Genomic DNA, 26,092 nt, shown 5'->3' on the forward strand with positions numbered 1-26,092 from the left:
TGGGGTCTAATTCCCCCTCATTCTTACAGGTGATCTCAGCAAGTTGGCAGATAGAACAACTTGTCTGAAAGGCACATTCTTATCCCTGGTTTCAACAACTTTATTTTGTCAACTTTAGTCAAAAAGAGAGAGAGAGAGTGCTTGACAGCAGGAAAAGCACAGTAATTAATGTACATTTACCTCTCCCCATTCATAGGAGCCAATATTGCCAAAAGCTGTTCCTCCCCATGAACAGAAAACAATTGTGCGGTCTGGTCTCCACCCTTTCTTAACTCTTAACATCAAGGCCCGGATAAAAGCAGTGATGATGGCAGTGCTGCTGGCCCATTCTTGTCCGTAAGAACCATAGGCGGTGTGATGGTGGCTGCCAACTATGATATACCGGTCTGGAAATGGAAGGAAACGAGGGCCATTAAAACAAAATGTAGCACGAGAGACTATGGACTCTGAGAAACAATCTGAGGGCTTCAGAGGGGAGGGGGGTGGGGTAATGGGATAGGCTGGTGATGGGTAGTAAGGAGGGCATGTATTGCATGGTGCCCTGGGTGTTATAAGCAACTAATGAATCATCGAACTTTACGTCAGAAACCAGGGATGTACTGTATGGTGACTAACATAATACAATAAAAAAAACATTAAAAAAAATGTAAACCTTCACAATAAATTTAATGACATTTACATAATCCTGTTGCACAACTGAGCAACAATTATGTAAAATTGTCCTAATAATTAAGACTACTTTAACATTTTTCACCCACTGTCTTGATTCACACATCTGCATATATCAAAGCAGAGGCAGCTGCTGAACTCAATTATGATTCCAAAGCTTAGATCCATATTACTGTCCTTTGCAACATGCATATTAATTAATGAAGTATACAAATATGCCACAATGAAACCTTTATCTAACATTTTTCCAGAAACAGAGTGGGAAGTGCCCTGTAAACAATGTGTGTATGCTCAGTAAATATTAACGAACTATTAATACATATGAGGAAGCAGTTATTCAGTAGCTGTAAATATTAAATAATGTGGTAGTCATATATGGATTTCGAAATAAATGAAGTATTTAGGGAATTAATTACAGCTTCCGACCTAGAGTTTTAGCTCCTCTCATTTCCCCGAAGGAAAAAAAAATCAACATCAAAAGTCATCCAACTACTGTGAAAGTTTTCTTTTCACATTCTTTCATAGACTCATACAAAATCCATTAGACACAACATAAAAAGATCTCCATGACACGTGGATGGGGACTGATCCATGTACATTACTGACTATTGTCAATAATAAGGTAGAATAAAACTCTATCTCCAGAGTTTCCTCTGATTTTGTTGCCACTGAATGTTCCTGGTATAGAACTGTATTTATTTCACCAAGTAGTCCTATACATCTGTGTAAAAAGACTTCTTCTCTGAGTGTCATTTTATTCAGAAATGTCCCATAGCTCAATGGTGCAGACTTTGAAGCCAGCCTGCTTGGGCTTGCATCCAGGCTATTCGATTTACTAGTTGTGTGACCTTGGAAAGCTTATCTAAGCTCTTTATGCCTTGACTTCTTCACGTATAAAATGAAAATACAAATACCACATACATCATTCACTTGCTTTGAGTTTTAAATGAGTCACTAAGTGTAAGGCACCTTGAACAGTGTCTGACACATCATCAGTACTACCTGTGTGTGGAGTAAATGAATTACTCCTTTACTTCATGGCATCAGAAAGCTATTGGATGGGAAATCATTGTGTGAAGTTATTTTAGCTTTCCACACTGATTTTAGAACCAGCAATGAATTTGATCTGCTAACATTTTATCAAAATTTAATTAATGGCATATACAGAGTGGTTGCAAATGTTGAAACTCAGGGAATTTATTTACTCATCTCTCAGATATGTGTGAAAGTTCTGCTTGGGATTATCTGTATTCTAGATAAATGATATCCAAAGCCTTAATGATGGTTTCTAATTTTCAGAGTCATTAAATAGGAAGATCATGTGAATGAACAGCCAATATTTTTGCGTAGAATTCAAATAAACAAAATTTGGGAAGCTTTGCTTATTATACACTGAAGAATACTACTGGTAAATTGATTTTAAGAAATTGATTTTTTTCTATATTGAATTTCAGTTAGGAAAGCTCTTTTACCCTCAAGCTAGCATAGTTTTGTACAACTTGGCTTTTCCGTAAAAACTAGTAAATGTAGCAATGATGATAAATATTTCTGGCGCTTCAATTAGAGATTCTTATGATGGAAATTTGTTGAAATAGTTAAAATGCAACCACGACAAGTTCCAAACCCATTCATATCTTGTATTTAAAGACATTAAAATCAGAGGTTGTTCAACATTGCTACTGTAAAGAAATCAGAGAAAATATGAACCTTCCATAAATTTTCTAAGAGTTGGCTGGCAAGAAACTTGGGGAGATGTAAAACTTGATCTCAAATTCTCTGGGTTATCAATTACAGGGTCAACTTGACTAAAGTTGTGGAGAAAAATAATTCTCCAAGGAGAACTGGAGTAAATATCCCAACCAAATCAACAGAAGCGGCCCAAGTATGCGGACAAGACTCCGCAGTCTCCCCTGTACACCGAGCACTCAGACAGCAGGAGGTGGCTCGGCCTCACAATGCATTCGGAAGCGTCGCTATGAATCTCTCAATTAATATACGTGCTGGTTAGTTTTACTTTTTTAGCCTGCATAATATCACCTGACGACGCCATGAACATCCCAGAGCGAGGTGTAAAATTATTTAAAGTTTAGCTGGGTGATCGTTTTCATAAGCATCTTCAAAACCTAAAGCCATGCAGACATTAGGCAGAACTACAGGGGACCAAGGGTCGGAGACAGAACATAGATTACCACTGAAAGATTAGATTTTGGAGATAAAAACTTCTATTATTTTTTTAAGACACCATTAAAACTAAAATATTTTCTTTTTTAAAAGGTCCTTTCTTGAGAAAAGTCAAAATCCCAGGGGTTGTGCTATAGTGAAGAATAAACAAACAAAAAAAAACATTGGTTTTTGTAGCTTTTTTCGTGAGGCACATGCCAATTTCACAAATCTAAACTGTTTTCTCATTTTTGTTTTGCTCTTTTTTTCCCTTATACTCTCTACTTTGATTTATTTTCGAAGAGCGTAAGAAAGAGAACGAAGACCTACTTCTCGTTTTCATACTCACTCCCTCTCAGCGTGGTAAAGTAGGAAATGCCTTTAATTATGCTCTTATATTGTTATACAGCATTTTCTGGTGATGTTTAATAGATTATAAATACATATAGAATCTCAGCCCTACTTACCTGGAAATGTCAAGCCCTTTAAATATCCAACAACATTAGTAACTGTTTTGAATTTTGTAACTGTCTGAACTTGCATGCTGACAATTCTTTCATCTGAAAAAAAAAAATTAAGATACTTGTTTTTCTAAATTCTGTTGTTTTTTCTTAAAACATCCAAATTAGTTTATCTAATATCATTAACAAAAGAATTCCAAACATTGAATTTTTCTAGAAAACCCAAGTTACGCCTTTTGACAAATATCTTTTGAAGACTTTGTGTAGACTCTATTTTAGGAACTTGTTATACAATGATGACTAAGTTACCCCTGCTGGCCTCCCAGAGCTGCAGAGCTATAAAGAGCCAGTTCTAAACTCCACATTCAGAGCTCCAGGGAAGTTCAACATGAGAGCACACACAAGACCCCAGGGAGAGGTGGACAACTCCTATTTTTAAAAAAATACGTATCAGATAAAAATACTTCCAAAGAAATTTAAGTACTCTCCTACCTTCAGAAAAAGAACATGTGGAAGCTAATTTAATCTTTCCTGTAGGACTCATTATTACCTTATCACATTGAAAACTATAAAGCCATACAGAAATTAAAAGAATAAAGATTTCTAAAGCTGTGCATAGTTCTAAATATTTCAGTCTTCATTTTTACGTGTGTTGGTTGGTTTCTCACCTCTGTTCTAAATCTCCACCAAATAGCTCTGCCCCTTTGAGCGCTTGTATTCCTATGCCTGATATTCAAAAATTTTGACAACAAATAAGGCAAAGACACCAATCCGGAGATCCTTCAGTCACAGTCCTAAAGCGTCTTTGAGGGCCTTTAGGGATGACATGTATGAATTCTGTATTTGACGGATCCTGGGAAGTCTGGGGGTAGGGGGCTTCGAGGAGAGGTTCAAGTGCAGCCAGAAGGTTCTCTTGGTGGGGGGTGGGGTGGCAATTAGAAAGCAGCTAATGCAAAGTAGCTGCACTATACTGACAGGCCTTCAAATGGTACTTTTCTACTAGATGAAAATTGTTACAATAAATAAGCTGCTTCTTTCCTTGAATGTACCCTTTCTAACAATTTAAATGGGAAATCAGTATCCTGACTTTGTTAAAATTAAAACTAAAATAGGAGTAAAAAGGCCATGAGAGAATGCCTGAGCACCTCGTATATGAGAAACGGAAATCTGCTTAGAGCCCGAGTATTGTGGTTTTATTTTAGGTGCTATGCATTTGTGCTCGCTTTAGAGGAATATACTTGGTTTTTTACAGCAGTTTCAGATTTACAGAAAAATTGATCAGAAAGTATGAAGTTCCCAAATGTCCAATCTCTCTCCCCTGCTTCTATTAACATCTTTCATTAGGGTGATCTATTCATTATTATTGATAAGCCAACATTAATACATAATTATTAACTTAAGTCCATAGTTTACATTAGGCTTCACTCTGTGTTATACATACTATGTATACTGACAAATGCATGAGGGCCTGTGTCCAACGTTACAGTGTCATACAGGATAGTGTCATTGCCCTTCAAACCCCCTGTGCTCTACCTTTTCATCCTTCCCCTACTCCCTCCTTATTGAATCTCGGGCAACCACTGGTCTTTAAATTTCTCCATAGTTTTCCTTTTTCCAGAACCTCATATAGTTGGACTCATATGTTTGTTTTTTGTTGTTTTGTTTTGTTTTAAGGTTTATTTATTTATTATAGATAGATAGCAAGGGGGAGAGGCAGAGGGAGAGGGAGGAGAGAATCTTAAGCAGATTCCCCATTGAGCACAGACCCCAACACTGGGCTGGATCTTGCCACCCTGAGATCATGACCTGAGCCAAAATCAAGAGTTGGATGCTTAACCAACTGAGCCACAGAGGCTCCCCTCATATGTTTGTCTTCAATGTTTAATTGCCTGTTGTATATTGGTTCCTAATAGTCCAGACAGGTGAACTTAAGAGACTCATTACTTTATAGTTGTCAAAAAATCTTTCCAGACTATTTTCGAGTGAGATGTGGATGAAAAAAAAATTCTCTGATTTTGTAAGACTCTTTTTTCTCCCCCTAATTCAGAAGTGAGAAAACCTTACAAGATATACACATCTGCAACGTTCTGCTTGGAATATTACCTTGCATTAATATAGTGTCTTACAACCTGTAATAATAGACATTTTCACATGTATACACTAAGTCTCATTGGATCTCACTGATTCTTGAAACAACCAACTGAAATCGGTTCTATTATTTTTTATTGAATAAAACACATGGGGCAGAACTGGGACTCAAACTCAGATCTTCATATAAATAACATTTTTAGCTAAACAACAAAGTCTCACTCTAAGCCTCCATTTCTCTCATTATGAGATATTCTTGAGGAAACGACATTGCATCTTGAGTTTCTTAAGGAAACTATAGTGTGTCTTCTGTCTACAAACATCGTATGTCTCACTATCTCAGTTGTTCTTTAGGTCTTTTTTTTTTTTTTAAGATTTTATTTATTTATTTGACAGACAACCAGAGAGAGAGAGAGAGCACAGGCAGGAGGAGTGGGAGAGGAAGAAGCAGGCTCCCAGCGGAGGAGCCCAATGAGGGACTCCTTTCCAGAACGCCGGGATCACGCACTGAGCTGAAAACAGGCGCTTAATGACTGAACCACCCAGGCACCCCATTTTTTAGGTCTTTTAATGAAGTTTCATATTTTGCTCCAGAAAAGTTTTGCACACCTATTATTAAATTCATTTTTATCATTTTCCTGCTATGATAACAACATCTAATATTTATAACTTTTATGCTATTTAATTTCTTACCTTGGTCTTACAATGAGCCTTCTTGTTAACCTCCTATAGGTTGTAATAGTTGATCTATAGAGTTTTTATTTTTGTTAGTTTCAGCTTAGACAATTACTTACCAAGAAAAGAGAGTTTTGTTTATTCCTTTCAAATTCTATAACTTTCAACTATTGTTCCTATCATCTTGTGTAGGACTACCAGCGCAGTGTGGAGTAAAAGCAATGAGAGCCGTATTCCTTGGTCCTTGCTTTGTGTTCTTCACTTTGAAAAGAGTGTTTCTGAGATTTTGTTTTTTAAAGGAAAAAACAAACCAACAAGCAAACAAACCATGTTTGCTATAGGTTCCTGGAAAACTCCCTTTCAGATTACGGAAGAACACTTCTGTTCCTACTTTGCAAAGAGATTTTATACTAAACAGATGTTAAATCATTTTTTCAGATAATCTTAAGGCTTTTCACTTGACTGTGTTAAAAAATGCATAGATGGGCGCCTGGTGCCTCGGATCTGGATTATACAACCTCACAAATGTTTAGGGGTATTTGCTTCTCCTGGATTTTCTAGGAGTTTATATGTAGCAAGGGATTATCCATTTTATAAAGGAGTGCTAGAATTCATACATAAACTATTTGGTCCTCATATTTTGTGTGGGGGATGGGGAAGGAGGGTACATTATCATTTAATGTATATTTTCATTTCATTTCATTAATATTTTAAAATAAATATTAATGGTTATAAATAAATTCAGATTTTTAACATGTTTATTTCTTCTGAATTTATTTGCACTTAGTTGTTCATTCTATTCTTGTGCCTCCAAAAAAAAAAAAAAAGAAAATCACTGTCATATATCTGTTTTTTGTCCTCTTTTTTAACATTAACTCACTCATCTTTTTATTTCTTTTCCTTTATCAGTTTTCCTAGGAGTATCTAATTCATTAGTATTTTCAAATGGAATTTGTAGATCCTCGTTATATATTTTTTCCACTTCAATATTATGTTCTATGCTTACATTACCTGTGTTCAATTTTACCTGGATGCATTTAAGGCTACAGATTTTTTATATAGGTGTAGTATATTAATTTTGACATTATTATCTTACATTCTAAATTTTATAATTTTTACTAGCATTCTTTCTTTTTAACCACTATCCTTAGTTTGCGAGTTATTTTTTAAAGATTCTTTTATTTATTTTGAGAGAGAGAGTGAGCAGGGGGGAGGGGAGAGGAAGAGGAAGAAAGAGAATCTCATGCAGACCCCTGCTGAGCCCAAGGCCCGGCTGGATTTCAGGAGCCTGAGATCATGACCTGAGCCAAAACAAAAGTCAGTCACTTAGTCGACTGAGGCACCCAGGCACCCTCCTATCATTCTTTCTATAATATATATAATATATTAGTTCAAATAATTTTTTAAGTATCCAAATACAAGATGTATGTTACTATTGATATTGAACTTAATTATGGACAGAAAGCAAGGTCTGTAAGCTGTTGATTCTATGATATTATGTGAGGTTTGTTTTGTGGCCCTATAGGTTCTTACATCTGATAGAGAATATACATTTTAATAAAATGTTTCATACAAAAACATGCATTCCGTATTACATGAGTGAAGCATTTCATATATATGTCCAGTAGATCAACCTGGAAAACTGTATGGCTATAACTTTATTAATTATTTAATATTTAATTAATATATTAATTATTTAATAATTGCCTGTTGATTATTGAGACATGTTTAAGTTTCCCATATGATCTGTCTTTATCAATTGTCCTGGCAATATCATCAAATTTTTCTTTGCATATCTTTAGACTAGTTTCATGCATTCAAGTTTGGAGTTGCTATAGCTTTCTGATTTCTATACAGAATGTGTAGAACAATTATTCTTTACATCTTCTCTAGCCCAATGTTTTTCCTAAACTCTTCCTCCCCATCATCCCCCTGATATTCATAAAATTATTCCATCTTGCTTTTGCTTAGTATTTCTCCAATATATATTTTCCCAGCATTGCATTTACTTTTGCCAGGCATCCCAGGGGCCTCTCTGGCTTGGGGACAATGTTTATGCAAATTTCTTGGCTTGCAGTTTCTGTACTACAATAGTAGTGGAAATTCTGAGCTAGAGTTTTTGATTTCTAAATACAGATTTTTATTTTTCCTTCAGAGCTCAGACAGAAGAATGCTTTCCTCCACCAGTGGGTGAGTTCCTTTCTAGTCTTCCCGCACTTACGTAGGAATGCTAGTTAAAACTGCCTGCTCCCTATAGGCACACAACTATGTCTTCTGTGTTCATGTACGGTGATATTCCCACTCTAATTTAACAGAATCCATAACTTCCCAATACCAGGCAACCACAGGGGAAACTCTTTTGCTAATTTCTCTAATTTTTTGTTCCATCTTCATTTTTGCTTCTGGATATTCGACTCTCTTTTTTAATAGCTGCTTTTTAAAATGCTTTTTCTTCTATTTCATAGAGTCCTCAACATTTGTATGGAAGCATTTCATATATTTTTTACTGCCCTCTTTACATCTTAAAGTCCAAGATTCCGATCTAGAAGATATGCAGAGATCTGAATAAGTGAAGACAATCTTTTGCTCAGAGGAGGATGCTATATTTACATAGGATCCTCCCAAATGATGGAAGGAACTTCTTAGGTATCATTGCACAAGGACCATGCAGACATAATGATATCTAATATAGCAAAAATAACTTTTTCATCTATTTATTTGTACCCCCATACATGATATTGATCCTAATACATATTATTTTATAATATTTCATGCCCATATCTGAAAACAAATATGCAGAGTCTGTTTCCCTTCGTGAAAAGCAGCACCATGATCACACTTGCACTTTCAACACGAATGTCAGCAAAACTCTGGATAAACTCTCATGACACATCTATTGTTGTTGGCATTGCTAAGTTAAATAACCCATTGATAAGGCTTTATTACTCTTCATAGCAATAACAATTGCAATCCTGTAGTTTGGAATTTATTCTACAAGAATAATTGAATTCTTCCCAGTATAATCTATAATAGCAATTACAAAAAATAGCATAAATATCCCAAACAGGGAAATGACATAGAAAATTGCAATAAAATGAGTGCCTGTTAAAATGGAAAAATAATATGTAGAGACATGGGTACCCTATACATGAAAAAAACAGAATACCAAGAGACTAATAATGAGTGAACTTAGGTAAAAATGTGTGTTTGCAGACAAAATATTAAAAAAGGAGAGATAAATAAATGAAACAAAAACTGAGTTAGGAAGGCTTCCCAGGGTCTGCTTGGATGAAATACTGTTGTAAAAAGGCTTGAACAAACCTGAACCCTTGGACATTTATTCTTCTTCTCCAGTTCCCAGGAGTGATGGGAACTAAAACCTAAGGAGACCATCTTCTTCTATTGCCCCACCTTATAACACCAAATCCCTGAAAACTGAGGCTACCTGGGGAACTGTCAGAAAATGAGAGAGGTTTAGACTAGTTCCATGGTATCTGGGGACACAATGACACCCTTTATGCAAACCCAGAAAGATATAAATTGGGGTCTGACTCCAGCTCTGCCCTCCTAGAAATCATAAGAGGGTAACTAATACTTCCAGAACAACATAAACTTCCAGACTGAATACCTAGATATCTAGTTGCGAGGTCCACAACCACACAAAAGAAACATAATGAACATATATGCTATCCAAAGTAAATATATTGAAACATACAACACATGAATTTAAAAGCAAGCATTATAATTAAACACAAGAACAGAAGGGGATCCATTAGCAAAAAGAAACAACCAGAAAACATTTGAAAAAGAAGAAATAATCAGTAGGGAAATATAATAATTGAAAGAAATATGACAGATACAATGAGTAGATAGAAATGGTAAGTAATAGATATAACTGACAATTGAATTTAAGAGCTATATCACATGAGCAATTTTTCCAGCAACCACGGAAAAGGGTAAAGAGAGAAAATAGAAAAGTACAATTAAAATTCATGGTGGATAGAAATAGGATTTCTAGAAATGATACCAGAAGAAGAAGTAAAATAAACGGAAGAGAGAAAAATATTTAAAGAAATATTTTTTCCAGGAAAAGGGAAAGCCATATCTATATATTTTCTTTTATTTTGTATTGTTTTGTTTTTGTTTTTGTTTTAATATTTTATTAGTTTATTTAGCAGAGAGAGAGAGCACAAACAGGGAGAGCGCAGGTAGAGGGAGAGGCAGGCTCCCTGCTGAGAAAGGAGCCCGATGCCGGGCTCAATCCCAGGACCCTGAGTTAATGACCTGAGCCAAAGGCAGACACTTAACTGACTGAGCCACCCAGGTGCCACACATCTGTATATGAAAAACATAGAGAAAAATTCTGAAAGTACCCAGCGTGAAAAGCAGATCACTTACAAAAAAACAAAACAAAACAAACAAAAAAAGAACAACAACAACCAAAAAAAACCCAGAATCAGATTGACAACAAGCTTGTCAAAAACAACATGATACCAAAATAGCAAGAGAAACTGTGAATCTAGAATATTTGGTAATAAGAAAGTTAGGGCAATTAAGGTGTCCATCCCCGGAGTAATGGATTTATCAAATGTAGAAAAGCTACTTTTTTCAACATTATAAAGCACCTAGAAGCAAGCGTATGACAACATGGATAGATATTAAACACAGAGTGATAAATGAAAAATAATAACAGAAAAATATATTGCTCAATAATATTTATAAAATTAAACATTTATATTCTCAAGAACAGTGTATGTTTTCTTCCTCTTCATCTTCACGTCCTTTCTATTTCTGAGTGAGTCAGTCTTAAAGCCATTAGGTGAGGTTGGCCAAGGTTAGCACCTCTAACAGTGGCAGTAGAATATGATGGCTCTGTGAGCAAGGGGTCATGTGAGGTAAGGAAGGCATCCAGATGTGTTGTGGTGGTCCATCACAGGGTGTGTCAGGGCCAAGGCATGATGAGGACAGTGCGTGTGTGTGTGCGCACGCACACACATGCGTATGTGTGAAAGCTTGAAAATGGGGAGGAAAGCAACTGGCAGGGGGAACAGTGCAATGAGAGAAGTCAATGTTGCCTACTGAGAAGGGCATTCCCATTTAAGAGCTGACCAGCACATAGTATTGGGGGCTGAAAGCGGTAAGGAAGTTAACTGCATTGCTGATGGGGGACAGACAGAGCATTTGATATAGGGTGAATAGTCCATGTGGGGCTGAGCCTGGCTTGGTTGTCAGAGCTGTAATGGAATGAGAAAGGCATTCTCATGGAGGAAGGAGTAATGACATCAATTGGGTATAGGCAAGGGAAGTAATTACCCAGGTAATAGTCAAGATAATGAGAAGCACATTTCTCACTGTTAGTGAAGAGATTTACAAACATGGAAAGAGAAAAAAATTAGGTACTGATAGATCCTTTTAGTTTTCTAGATAGACACAAAAATAAATAAAACTATAATCTGTATGTACATATATATTTATACATATTTATATTAAAATATATTAAAATATATTTCCCTAGTTTTGTTTACTAAGAAGTATTGAAAGAAGTAATACTCCAATAGCAAGGAGCACATCTAGAATCCACATCTTGTGTTCTAGACACCATTCTCTACTCAAAGGAACTAGGACTCTTTGGAGAAAGGCTGATAACAGGGTCAGGGCCGGGAAGTACAAAATGATTTGGTATATCAAATTTTTACTGTCTCAAAAACGAAGGAAATTTTCAAAGAATAATGAGAATATGCCATAGACAGAACCTAAGTTAAAGGTGATATTTTGGGCTCACATGGGACAATTTGAGTATCAAAAAAAAAAAAAAAAGCACTACTGAATTATAACCCACTGAATAAATTAGGGATATAAATCCTAATTATATCTATGATAAATTGATACTATATGTATAAACACCCAAACAAATAGGAAAAAGAGAGCTCTTCTTTACAGTAGAGTGTCAACTAATAAAAGCAGAAGGATGATGAACTTGGAAGATCACCGTTGGCATCATCTGGGTAATGACTGGGGATAAAGCATAAATAAACATTTAAACTAGTTGGTGGACATAAGGGGGTGGGAGCAGGATCTTTGCATGACTTCAAAAGATTAGTAATTGTAAAAGAAAAAGTTTTAAAAATAGTAACCTCAAGGAGGAGCCTACACAGATTTCTGAGTAATTTAATTGAATTATCAAAGTTAGCATTACCAGTAATGGGACAAACCGATATCAGCAATGGGAAAAAACATTCTCACTCTGTAATATTGCTGCCAAAGATGCAGAGGTTGAAATTATTCATGGGAAAACATTAACTAAACACAGACTGGGGAGCATTCTGCAGATAGCTGGCATGTAAGGTTCAAAATTGGTAAAGCAATCAAAGTTAAGCAGAGACTGAGACTATTCCAGGCTGAAGGAAATAGGACGCTTGATAACTCACAATACATGACTCTAGTTTAGATCCACTTGCTATTCAGGTCATTACTGAAACAACTGGCAAAATTTGAAGGGGGCCTTTGGAGTGCACGGTAGTAATGTATCAATGTTTCCTTCCTGATAGTGATGGTTGTGCCGTCTGTGTAGAGAAAACGTCACCATTTGTGGGAGAATTCAGATATGATGGTTCATCACGTCTGTAGCTTGCTCTCGGGTAGTTGAGAAAAAAAAAATTCTTTGTACTAGTCTTGAAACTTTTCTGTAAGTTTGCATTTATTTCAAAATTTAAAAAATACATTTGAAATTAGAAAATCCTGGATAACATTTAGACGCCGTTTGTTATTTAAAAAGTCAATTCATGTGTATGTGTGTATGGACTGCTACTTTAAGATAACATTTCCAGCTCACATTTGCCAAATGTTTTCTGTCTTCAAAGTTTGATGGCAGCTTTAAATTTGATGTGTGAAGTTCAAAAGATTTCAAGATGACAAAAATGTGTTCCACTCAGAGAACATTTGTATTCAAATAGGGTGAGGAGTGTCAGAGCTGAAACATAAAAGTAGTGGCCTCTCTTTAGTCCTTAATTTCATCATGTGCAGAGAAAAATACTACAGAAATTATTTTCCAGCGATAATTCTGTCTTGCAGTTTTTTGCTATTAGGAAGACTTAACTAGTTCTCGTCTCCGTCCTCATAGCTAACAAGGCTTCATCGCCTACCTGTGCTGAGTAAGCATGACCCAGTAGCTAGGAAAAATCCCAACCTTATTAAGAGAGATTTGAGGACTAAAAGTTGCTGCTAACTCTGAGTCCTAATTCCAATAAATAGACTTTTGATGGTTTCTTCAACATAGTTCTTGCAAGGATTCCTAATTTTAATTGAGGATTTCTCTCATTCTGTGTACCTAACTCTCTCTTTAGCTACCTGACTCTAAAAAAGAACTTCTAGGATTGCGGCTATGATTTGTTTTCTTTATTTTTCAATTTCCCTGCACCCTAGGGACTGGAATCTACTCTAGAATCACACTTTTGATGATTGTGACTTTACAAACTGCCAGCATCTTTCCTAAATGCCAACTCCTTCCCTAAATATCTGAGTATAAACTGCTTCTGGGTTCTATGTCATCACAGCTCGGATAGCTTTCTGAGTGCTCCATTTTTCCATGTGGCATCTCCCTATTGCCAAATGTTTTTCTGAACCAGCATTATTGATTGACATCGTGTGCTCTAGACCAAGTGTCTTATTCAAAATATTTATCAAAATATTTATCAACTGATACAGCATACATGCTGACCAATCAGCATGCACTGGCAATAAGTAATCAGAGTGCCCGCACCAACGGATACAAACTGATATCATCAGACCTGCCCTAGATACTATGTTCTTCTTGCCATATTGTAATTTTCTCAGGAGCTCCATTTCAGTCTTTCCTGCAGAGAACATCACTTTACACAAGAGTTCTACACAAACAAGGGGTGCCTGGGTGGCTCAGTTGGCTAAATGTCTGACTTTGGCTCAGGTCATGATCGCAGGGTCCTGGGATCGAGCCCTGTGTCTGGCTCCATGCTCAGCAGGGAGTCTGCTTCACCCTCTCCTTCTCTCTCTGTGCCATCCCCCCATGCCTGCTCTGTCTCAAATAAAAAAAAAATCCTTTTTATTAAAAAAAAGAGTTCTATACAAGAAGTTTACACGAGTTCTAGGACGAAGACCCAACTAGGTCCACTATGTCCCACCTCACCTGATATGATATGTCTTACCATATCCTGGATACTGATAGTAATAGCAGCTACCAAAAAAACATCTTTTAAAACTTTTATCCACTAATTACAATAATGACTTTCTAATAGAAGCCTTGAGAATTAATTTCAAGTTTACTGAAAATAAAAAGGACGGAGGAACTAATTAAATAAAATCACAAGGAAGCATCTCACAAATCTAGAACACAGGACGTTCAGGATAACAGACTCGATCCCATAGATCTCAATGTTAAGAGAAGATAAAAAAGGATCATGCTAGATTAGAAGGGATGCAATTTGTAGGCCAGGCTTGGATCTTGGTTTGCATAAACTCACTGTAAAAAACTGGGATACCTGGTAAAACTTAATATAGATTGTGTATTAAATAAAGTCTACTATCATTAAAAAGTGGAGATATTTAATTAGATAACTCATTTCAAAATAATATGTATAGTATGATCTCCTTTCGGTAAAAAACAAAACCACCAAAAAAACAAAACCTCTAACTGTATATACAAAAATCTAGAAGGATTTATATTAGGCATTGATAGTGATAATTACTGGGTGATAGGAATGCGTACTGGACTGAACCATTTCTCTTCAAAATCATACGTTGAAGCCCTAACCCCCCAGTTTAGCTTATTTGGAGATAGGGCCTTTACGGAGTGATGATTAAATGAGGTCTTAAGGGTGGGAATTTAATCTGATAGGACTGGTGTCTTTATAAGAAAGAGAAAGAAACACCACAGCTCCCTTACTCTCTTTATGTGTGCACAGAGAAAAGTCCATGTGAGCACACAGAGAAGGCAGCCGTCTGCAAGCCATCAAAAGACCTCTTACAGGAAGCAAATTTTCTGGTACCATGAACTTGGAGCTCCCAGCCTCCAGAACTGTGAGAAAAATAAATGTCTGTTGTTGAAGCCACCAGGTCTGTGGTGTCTTGTTATGGAAGCCCAACATGACTCATGCAGAATGTGCTGACTTGCTTCCCTCCTTTTCCTCATCTCTCTTTCCTAACTCTTAGCAAACATTAACTGCTTTTGTAATAGGAGAAATTAAAGAGAAAAGTAAAATCTCCAAATCTGCATCAGTACTGTAAAATTTTTGTTCTAAAAAAGTGAGACTAGCATGAAAATACTGAATGAAAACTGTTTGCTTGGTCCTTTTCTTAGTTTAGTAGCTATCCCTGAGTCTACACACACACACACACACACACACACACACACACACACACATACACACCCATGTGTGTAAGATGTATTCTTACGAACTTGCATGCATTTTGGAAAAAAAAATATTTAAAGTTTAAGATTATTATTTTGAATTAGTAAAATTATGGAAATAGGAAGATATTTTGAATCCCAGAAAAAATAACTTTCATCTTCTTTGTATCCCTTAGAAGAGTGAAAATTGATTAATGGATTTTCCCACATCTTTCTACCAAACCACTGTACAAACCACAAATTATCAAAATTCATCAGCAGACTAATCATCTGCAGCACCAACTGGACTGCACATTCCCCACATTTCCATCCAGATCTATTTTCACCCTTCACCCAGCTCTGTGCCCCAAGAAGCTGACCTCTGTAGAGACATCTACCTGGCTCCTCTGTTCTTGGGTTCAGGTTCTGTTTAGCCAGTAGAAGATACCAACAAGTGATCAGCAGGTTGAGTTAACGAGAGATGAGTGCACTTGTGTTCCATCACCCTCCCTGGCTGGTCACTTGCTGGCAGTGACTGCAGTCCTTGACTGAGAGCCAAGGCTCCTGGCAGACTGCCCTCTCCTACCCCTTAAAGACTTGCCAGCTCCTGGGGCGCCTGGGTGGCTCAGTCGTTAAGCGTCTGCCTTCGGCTCAGGGCGTGATCCCGGCGTTCTGGGATTGAGCCCCACATCAGGCTCCTCTGTTGGGAGCCTGCTTCTTCCTCTACCACTCCCCCTGCTTGTGTTCTCTCTCGCTGGCTGTCTCTCTCTCTGTCAAATAAATAAATAAAATCTTAAAAAAAAAAAAAAAAGACTTGCCAGTTCCTGTAACTACTCTCCCTTCTTGCACCTTTAGGTTTATAGACAGTAACAATTACTAGCCTTGGGGTGGTTCACCACCCCTTTTCTTTTCTTTTCTTTTTCTTTTCTTTTCTTTTCTTTTCTTTCTTTTCTCTTTTCTCTTTCCTCTCTTTTCTTCCTTCTTGTTTCTTTCTTTTCTTTTCTTTAAAGATTTATTTATTTTAGAGAGAGAGAAAAAACGGGGGGTGTGTAGAGGGAGAGGGAGAGAGAGAATCTCAAGGAGACTCCCTACTGAGAGTGGAGCTCGACAAGGCTTGATCTCACAACCCTGAGATCATGACTTGAGCCAAATTCAAGAGTCGGCTGCTTAACTGACTGAACCACCCAGGTGCCCCTCACCATCACTTTTCCATTTCCATTTACCCATCCACACTTGTGCATAGGCCGTTGGCCAAATGTCCAAACTCCCTGGAATTGCACATTTTTAGTGTGGGTGTCATTGATTTCCTGATGGCAACCTGATTTATATGTTGACCAACTTAAGTATATTTACTGAGTCATCCTATGTTTTGCCAGGAAATGAATAGATGGTGAGGAGGAGACTAATTTCTTTTATAGTAATAGGGCAGGCTAGGATATTCAGACCAACTTTCCCACTGAAACTAATTTACAATGCTGAATAAAATACAAAATGAATCTTATTAACAGCATCCAAGAACTAGAAGGTAAGGAATTACTAGGTCAAAATTTAAGTTGTGATAGGAACCCAGATAAGTAACACAATAAAGCTGCTTTCAACTTGAGGGGATTTACTGAACGTGGAGAATCTTTTAATCTTGATGGCCTTATGAGATGCAAAGTTTAGAAGAAAAAGTCCTGGGCTTGCCCAAGTTGGAGAGAAGGTAGATCCAAAAAGAGATTCTTCCTCATAAAGTACAATCCTACATGACTGCATTCCCCACTCCACCCAGAAGATAGCAAAGGAAATTATCTGGCATGGACAAAGCAGGGAAAAGGATCTTTAAAAAGCTATAATTCTAGGGTAACTCTAAAAGAATACAAAAAGTATTTATACCTTCTAAAATAGGAAAGGAAAAGGGGCGCCTGGGTGGCACAGCGGTTAAGCGTCTGCCTTCGGCTCAGGGCGTGATCCCGGCGTTATGGGATCGAGCCCCACATCAGGCTCTTCCGCTATGAGCCTGCTTCTTCCTCTCCCACTCCCCCTGCTTGTGTTCCCTCTCTCGCTGGCTGTCTCTATCTCTGTCGAATAAATAAATAAAATCTTAAAAAAAAAAAACAACAAAAAAAAAAACTAAAAAGCATTGCTTTAAAAAAAAAAATAAATAAAAAATAAAATAGGAAAGGAAAAATATAATGACAAAATAACCTAAATCTAATGAGAGAAATAAAACAAAAGGAAAACATAATATGCAGTACAAGGAAGAACCCCAAATTCAGACAAAAATATATAAGCATAAATACATTAATAATCACATTAAATGTAATGAACTAGAGGTTTCAGCTTAAAGATAACCAGATTGTATTTAAAATACAAAGTAGTCGTAGGGCACCTGGCTGGCTTAGTTGGTAAAGCATGTGACTCTTGATCTCAGCAACATTAAGTAAAATGTACTTTAAGAAACTACAAACTAGTTGCTATTAAGAAGAGATGCTAAAAGAGAAATACATAGAAAGTTGGATAGTAAAACAAAGAGATATAGCATAAAGACACGAACTTAAAAAAAAGGGTACTGGAGGCTAAATTAATATCAAGCCAAATCAAATTTAAGACAAGCATTAAAAACTTAAGAAAAATATATATATAAAGAAGATCACTTCATCTGATAAGCATTTCAACTAACAAGGAAGATATGTTGTATTTGAACTTATAAACATCTAAGAAATGACCTTAAAATATATGAATCAAAAATCAACAGAACTACAAGATAAAATAGACAAAGTACACTTAGAAGGAGATTTTAACACTAATAATAAGATGTAGACTATTTGAATGACCTGATTATGGTACCTAGTTTAAGTGGGCATAGAACTCTGTACCTGACAACCACACAGTACACACTCCTTCCAAATACTCATAGAACACTAGGTAATAAAGGAAACCTCGAAGAACCACGTAGAAATAAAACAAAAACAACACATTCTAATGAAAATTGAAGGGGTGCTTGGGTAGCTCAGTCAGTTGAGCATCTGCCTTTGGCTCAGGTCATGATATCAAGATCCTGGGATCCAGCCCCGCATTGGGCTCTCTGCTCAACAGGGAGTCTGTTTCTCCCTCTCCCCCTGTTCTCTCTCTCTCTCTAATAAATAAATAAAATCTTAAAAAAAAGAAAAAGAAAATTGAAGTTGCTTATCCTCTAGCTCAGAAGAATATCATATTCTTCCAAGTAGCATACAAGTGTCTAAAGCATGGCAGAGAGAGTCGGGAGATGCTACTTCCAACATGAGGAGCATTGCATTTGCATGGAGCTTTAGAGGACTGAGGCTTTTCAACTTAGAGACACAAGCTTGAAAACATGTTTGGATAAAACTAAATAGAATGATTGGGAGAAATATTGGATACATGAAGGAAATAGCAGGATGTACAACCAGAAAGGCACTGAGGAATCAGCTCATTTCAAAAAGGGGATCATCAAACTATAAAGACAATGTGTGCTCTAAAGGAGTTTATCACATACATAAACGACAAAGTTTAGTTGAAGCTTCTGTAATTTGAAAGAAGCGACAGGTACTTGAGAAATGATGTGACAAGAAGGTAGGAAAGTATAAAAATTGCTGAGAAACATTGGACATTGGAAAACACTTGTTAAAGTAATTCTGCCTAAGAGTGTACATCTCAGGTTGTCTTTATGTCTTTTAACAAACAAACCCAACTCTAGACTGAATCTAAGTTGAATCATTTCTGAAAATCAAAACTGTCAAGACAAAAAGCTGGAAACATGAGAAGTTCTGGGTGAATGACAGATCTGTGTCACCCTTGGTAAGCCCAACCTGCACTCCCCAGGAAACAGAGAATTGACTGTACTTTCTGCGGACTTTGGACAATAGGTTTCCCACCTATGTTCACTCTGTTTAAGACCCTTGATGAGTAGTCCTTCAAAGTCATTTCTGAAGCTTTTTTTCCTTTTGTCCGAGGACTTCAGACTGGCAGCTCATGAAGACTGAGCTTTAGTTCTACGAATTACTCTGTTATCAGCTTCAAGCTCAGACTCCTAGGTTCACTGTGCAACTGGCTGAAGAGCCATAAAATCGGGGTGTCACCATCGCACAGTTTAGTGACTCCTAACATTTGTCATGACACTGATTTCAAAAGTATTCTAGCTCGCTGAATTTTTGGGGAAAAAAAAGTGGCCACTGTATCTATATGAATACTCTATAGAAGTTGCCCAGAGAAATTAAAATTTTCACATGTTCTTCTGAATATTTTCTTCCACATTCATGGCTGGAAGTTATTAAAGCCTACCCTTCCCTAAAACAAGTTTGCAATTCTCTTATATTTTCTTTCTAGGCCCTCTGAGGAACTCTCTTTTGCAGGAAAGGGCCATATTATATCATTTCCACTCCATGTATCTACTGAGACACTTTTTAATCAGAATAACATAATGTACTCCTGGATTTTCTCACATGTAGCAACATTAGGGCTACTCTGAACACATTCATTATTTCATATGTAACAAAAAATAATGCTGAATTCAACTGTACTAATAACATTTCTCATTAATGAACATTCCCCGGAAAAGTTAAAATTTACTATTTGCCAAAAAATTTTAGTTTAACCTCAATTTTTAGACAATATGTTCAAAACATCTTTTTAGATCTCTGCTCAAGAAATGATAATAATGAATAAAGTAGCTGTTAACAGATTAGAAATATAAATCTTCAAGGTACATATGAATTATGTAAAAATTATAACTGACCTCACTATATTCTAATTAAAGTCATTCTCATCAAAGGATATATAAAATTGTGAACAGGGAAATTATATATATATAATTATATATATATTTCACCATTTGAAGAGATGATCCAAATTTACTTCTGTAAAAACTTGTCATCACTGATGACATTTTCATGCAACATAGAAATAGCCATTTTTCTATTCATCAAAAGTGATTCACCAAACATATTAAAGTGTTTCTTTTAACTTGATTCATTTAAATTTTTTTGCCTTAAATTAAGTTAATGGGTTTTAAACTTCCTCCTCTCCTTTTTCCACTATATTCATTGTTTTCAACCACAAACTCAGACTGAGAACCAAAAATTCAAATTCCCATGTTTTGCTTGATTCTCAAGGACAAAGACTGATAACATATTAGAACAACAGGTAAGGCCTATAAAAAGTAAGACAAGACTATGGTAAATAAAATACAGTCAATATGCAATTATCTTATCAACCCACGTGTGTACATATATTGCAAGACCTTTTTTCCTGCTTCTTTTTCTATTCTCAAACAATTCTTGTTCTCTCAAGACTTACCATATAAATACCCTGCTCTCCACTTCATTTTGTTGAACATATTTCATGAATGCATATATCAAATACCTTTGTTTAGTTTAAGTTTTATGGTCTATTTCAGTTAGGTAGCTTTTTGTTGTAAGAAACTAAAAATCCAACATAGATGGACTGGAAAGAAAAGGGAGGGAGGGTGTTGACTCATATATATGGCCAGTTCAGTAGATTTGGCTTCAGACAAAGCTTTAGAGCTCAAATGATGTGGAAAGGATTTTCTATTTCTAGCCCCCACCATTATTCACGTGTACCTCCCTTGTGTTGGTCCATTTTCAGGAAGGCTCTACTCTCAAGGTCCCAAAGAAGTTAACAAAAGATCCAGGGCTACAGGCTTTTTTGTTCAGCTATAGTGTTAAAGTAAGTCATTGCTCAAATAAATTCCAGAAATTGAGTCCTGGCCTTGTTTGGCCAAGATCATCCTTGAAGCAACCATCATAATATGGTTGATGTGATATGTCAATAGACTTGAGCTAACAAGGATCTATTTCTAGAGCTTGGGATGTGGCCAAACCTACTCATACTATATTGCCAGGAAATGTTGGCAACAGTTCAACGAGGGGGAGGGGCAAATGGAAGCTAAGGAGGCAGATATGATAGGTTAATTCCATTACACTCTTGTCTGGATTGTAGAGACTTTGGATTCAGTATATACAAAGGATTACATGAGTAAAATAAATAATAGTTGATTTGCAAACATATTTTTAATGTACTCCTGCTTAACTTCTCTATTTTCCTATACCAAGGCTCAAGACTAAGAAAATTCAACAGTAAGATATAATTATAATATGCTTTAAATTATTCTTTTATTCTATAAACTATAAGCATTGCTCTTATTACCCCAAAATATAGCATTTCATTCTGTATCCTTTCCATGTCCCGTCCTGATATATAGCATAATAAGCAAATAATGTACTTATGTGTTTAGGAGAAAACTTAAAAAATTAATTATCTTGGCTGTATCATAAGTATTATTATCCAAAACATCGGGGGTAGAGGCTCGTAACCCTACATTTAAGACTAGTTTAAATTTAACAACTCACTCAGACTGCTCCATCACTATTTGGGAAATCTAAATGTAATACCCTGTTTTTAAAAAGATGATGAAAGGAGTACCCATTATAACATGAAATATCTTCTCAATTTACATACATCTCCGGATTTTTCTGAAAACAATAATAGCTACTATATCCATAAGGAAAACTCGATACGGCATAATTCCTTAGAAAGCAGGCCTTCTTGTTGCTTTTTTAACAATGGAGCTATAAACAGATTTCAGTGTATATCTCAATTCTTCTTCTAGCTTTATACGTGTTGTAACTTACTGTAAAGGTACAGCTATGGAGTGCCATTTTGCTTAGCTATGCCATTAGTATACAGATATTTAACATATTGTGGAAGAAAAAGGATATAGTTCTTGGATAAGAAAGACAATTGCTAATATAACATTTTAGAGGATACAAAAGTACTGAGACACACATCATAACTTGATTCTCAGCTCAACCTGAGGTACGAGAAGGTTAGATAGCCTTCTGTAGATCCAAAAATAGCGGCTCCCAGCAAGGTGGGGATACACGAGCAATCATGGAACCAGCATGGGGACCATCAGGTCACTAAGGGCAGGACAGTGGATGGACCACAGTAGGGGCTCTGAATTTTTATTGAACTAATCAATCGATCAATTAAATCTGGTCTTTTGGAAGTCCAAGGCTTTCCTTATAACTAACATATTATTATAGTTTTCTTTACATATTTTAACAAATTAAGCCCACAATCAATTTGTAGGGCTCAGAATAAAAGACAATAAAAAATGAAACAAAACAAAAAGCTCTTCAAAGGCCTCTTCCTTTCCGCTTTGAGGACCTAAGCTTATCAGTGTTTTCTATATTTCTTACTTGCTTAGTCAATAATCAGTTTAGGAGGCACTCAATTGATAGGGCTTTGAAAAGTGTATGTGTGTCTCTAACAGAGGGCAATCCTGCATGTATTCAGGTTTGGGTTTTTTTTTTTTTTTTTAGGTGTCTTCAAAACATTTTTTTTTAATGCTTTTGTTGTCAAGAGAAAAGCAGATGAGATAAAACATGGGTCGCTGAGCCTTCAGGTCTGGACACAGAAACAGAGTCTTTGCATTGAGTTTTACAATGACTAGATACAAACTTAACAATATGTAAAGAGAGGCTCTTCTTTAGAACTCTAATGCTAAGGCTGGAGGCAGAAATAAGATGCAGCCCGCGGCTCGCACCCCACCGCAGGTAGCTTAACTACTTCAGTTTTATCCGGTGTGTTCCAACAAGGCCTGACAAACTGCACTGCGGTGCAAGAGGCATCTCTCAGGCGATGATGCGTAAAGACACAGGGATTTTTTAGTCAATCGCAGGAATTAGGCTTTAATGCTTTCTACTAAAAGACTTCATACCCCAGATAGCTGACTGCTATCCACTGAATCTTGGCAGCCAACAAGACTGCTGAAGCTGAAACGAGGAAGCTATGTTAAGCAGATTTTCGTGAATGTACAAAATGCTTTATTTGTAAAGCTGCTTTTCTTTGTTACAGTTTAAAATGCTTTCTGCTTCTCCTTTTATTTTTTATTTTTTGATCTCTCAGTTTGATCAACTCTCAGTCTTCATCAAAATTACTTTCCAAAAATGTCCCTTAAAGAACCACAGAAGAGAAATAAATGCTCACCTCATCAAAAAATAAACTTTTTTTTTAAGGAATAATTCTAAGCATGTCAATTTAAGAGATTAAAAAATGACCGTGGTGCTTACAAAAACTACAAAATACACAGAAAGACATGAAATACTTTACCATTATTTGGAAGTTCTAGCGGGCTACAGACACCATTTCTGGTTCTGCTGTTTGGTGAAGAGATCAGTTTCTCAACAAGAGATGCCGAGATGGGCTGCACTAGCAGAGACGTGAGGTTTGATCGGTTTTGCCTAAAGCTTCCATCTGGATTGAAAAGAGAAGGGAACAGAATCCTTAGCAAACAGAAATTAAAACACTTGAAGTTTTTTTGTAATAAGCATTTAAAATATGAACCATATGCTTATCTTGGTTCATTTGCTTATTCCTTAGTTGTACTCATTGAAGATGATTTGAGGTACTTCAGTCCAAATATTATGATGTATCCTATTAATGATGGCAGATTATACACATGCATCTACCTCCATTCTCCCATAGAACTCCACTGAAATGACAACAACGGAATAAAAAAGTATAAATCCACAGGGCTGACCAAAGAGAAGGGACAGTAGCAATAAGATTCTAAAAGCTAGAAAACAGATGCATAAGTATCAAATGATGCAACAGACCCAAGACCAAAATCTAAGCCAGCAGAGGCTAAGCTGAGAAGCAATGCAGTTTGTACCACAGAACCCAGAAAGGCTTAAGAATTGGCCACAGCACCTACCTATTAAAATACGGGTAAAGGAGGGCACCTGGGTGGCTCAGTCAGTTAAGCGTCTGCCATTGGCTCAGGTCATCATCCCAGGGTCCCGGGATGAAATCCCACATAGGACTCCCTGCTCATCAGGGAGTCTGCTTCTCCCCCTACCTTCCCCTCTGCTCGTGATCTCTCTCTCTCTCTCACTCTCTCTCTCTCAAATAAATAAAGTCTTTTTTTTTTTAAGATTTTATTTATTTAACAGAGAGAGACAGCCAGCGAGAGAGGGAACACAAGCAGGGGGAGTGGGAGAGGAAGAAGCAGGCTCCCAGTGGAGAAGCCCGATGTGGGGCTCGATCCCAGAACTATGGGATCATGCCCGGAGCCGAAGGCAGACGCTTAACAACTGCACCACCCAGGCGCCCCAATAAAACCTTTAAAACGTGTGTGGGTAAAGCAGGGGGAAACGAGAATTTGCTGAAACTCCGACTGTGAAGGTACATCTTCTCCTGAAGTCATCATTCATGCCGTCAATCAGAGGAGTGCCTAGTCCTCCCCCACTCTCTCGAAAAGTGAAAGTGGGATGCTGAGCAGTGAGGGAGACACCAGACACAGTGAAGGAGGGTGTCTCATATTTAAAAGGGGATAGTCTTATCATTGCAGAGACTTCTCGAATGTTTGACTGTCTTGGTGCCCAGAATCCTTCCTTCCAGGTAGGGCAACAGGAAGTTCACTTGCAGTAAAGATGACCAGGTCAATGGAGACTATATAAAAATACTGAAAATCTGGAAGTCCACCAATAAAACCCCTCACCGGAGACATCCTATGTTAAAGTCCATCAGTCAATAAACCCCATCCTTATACATAATTTCAAAGCAACTCACCTTTGCCACTCTTAAGGAGGTGTCCTCAGCCAAGGACAATCCTAGAATGGCACACATGCATTAGAGCTTACGAGGAGAACAGTAAGGGGTCAGGAGGCTCAGCAAGGGAGGTCTCCAGGAAGACAAGGAAAATGGAAAAACCAGATGTGTGCTAACGTATTGAGAGAATGTTTACAGTAGAGATCAGAGAATTAGCATGTGACGAGCTTCTAGACACGTAGAAAAATAAGAAATCTAACTGTTAGACAACCTTTAGCTTCAGAGAGAGCAAAAAGTTGTTCAAGAAAGAAATGTAATCATCATACAATGTGAAAAATATTTACATAGTCATAATAATATAAATAATGACTAACACACAAAATTATACTCTTGGGAAAAAAGAGAAAAGGGCAAAAGTCAGGGGTGACAGCCCATGGAGACTTGTGAAAGCACACTAAATCTTTATCTTCTGTAGTGGTAATGAATAAAATTGAAAAAATGAATTCAACTCATAAACATGCTTTTGAGAGAAAAAGATGTAAATACAAAATGTAGGGAACAACTAAAAATACTTAAAGAAACTGAGTGTTTGCCTTTGGGTGAAAAAGGAGAGAGAAAACATAGGGAGGGAGGGGAGAAGATGAGATTTTTGTAAACTAACTCTGTAGAATTATTTGAATATATTCATCTATAACTTTGAGAAAAACAAAAATTAAATAAAAATAAGGAGAGAAAACTATGTAACACAAGTAAAAGAAAAATCCACAAGTACTCAGAGTAAAGAGGACGGAGAGAATAAACTCAACTGTGCTTAAGAACTAAAAAATATGTATTCAGTTGATATATTTATACTGACTCAGAGAGGAAATACACAACGGAATGACTCGAGCAGCCAAAATGTCTGTGAACACCGAGCTTTATTTTTCAGAACTTTTATTAGGGAAAATGATTGCCAAAGGTTTTCTCAGAATTTAATTTGATGGGACTGCAGGGGGTGCAGAGCTCAACCATACCGGTATCTAGGCTCCAGGAGGCAGATTATAAATGAGAAAATATGTTACAGAAGCGTTTCCTTAATTTATCATCTGGAAAACCACAAGGCTAA

At 36.7% G+C, this 26,092-nt stretch overlaps 1 protein-coding gene across 2 annotated transcripts in view; it reads right to left on the reverse strand.

The window, feature by feature from the left end:
- NAALADL2 (N-acetylated alpha-linked acidic dipeptidase like 2) overlaps positions 1–26,092 on the reverse strand; it is a 1,239,935-nt gene that overhangs the window by 295,620 nt on the left and 918,223 nt on the right. For both annotated transcript variants that reach the window (XM_008705318.2, XM_008705320.2), the window contains 3 exons: positions 23,548–23,691; positions 3,297–3,389; positions 181–386 (listed from right to left, as the gene is read on the reverse strand). In XM_008705318.2, the coding sequence (XP_008703540.2) occupies positions 181–386; positions 3,297–3,389; positions 23,548–23,691 (443 nt within the window). The remainder of the gene's footprint in view (positions 1–180; positions 387–3,296; positions 3,390–23,547; positions 23,692–26,092) is intronic.

This window comes from Ursus maritimus, unplaced genomic scaffold (genome assembly GCF_017311325.1).
Source record: "Ursus maritimus isolate PB19 unplaced genomic scaffold, ASM1731132v1 scaffold_4, whole genome shotgun sequence".
Taxonomy (NCBI): Eukaryota; Metazoa; Chordata; class Mammalia; order Carnivora; family Ursidae; genus Ursus; species Ursus maritimus.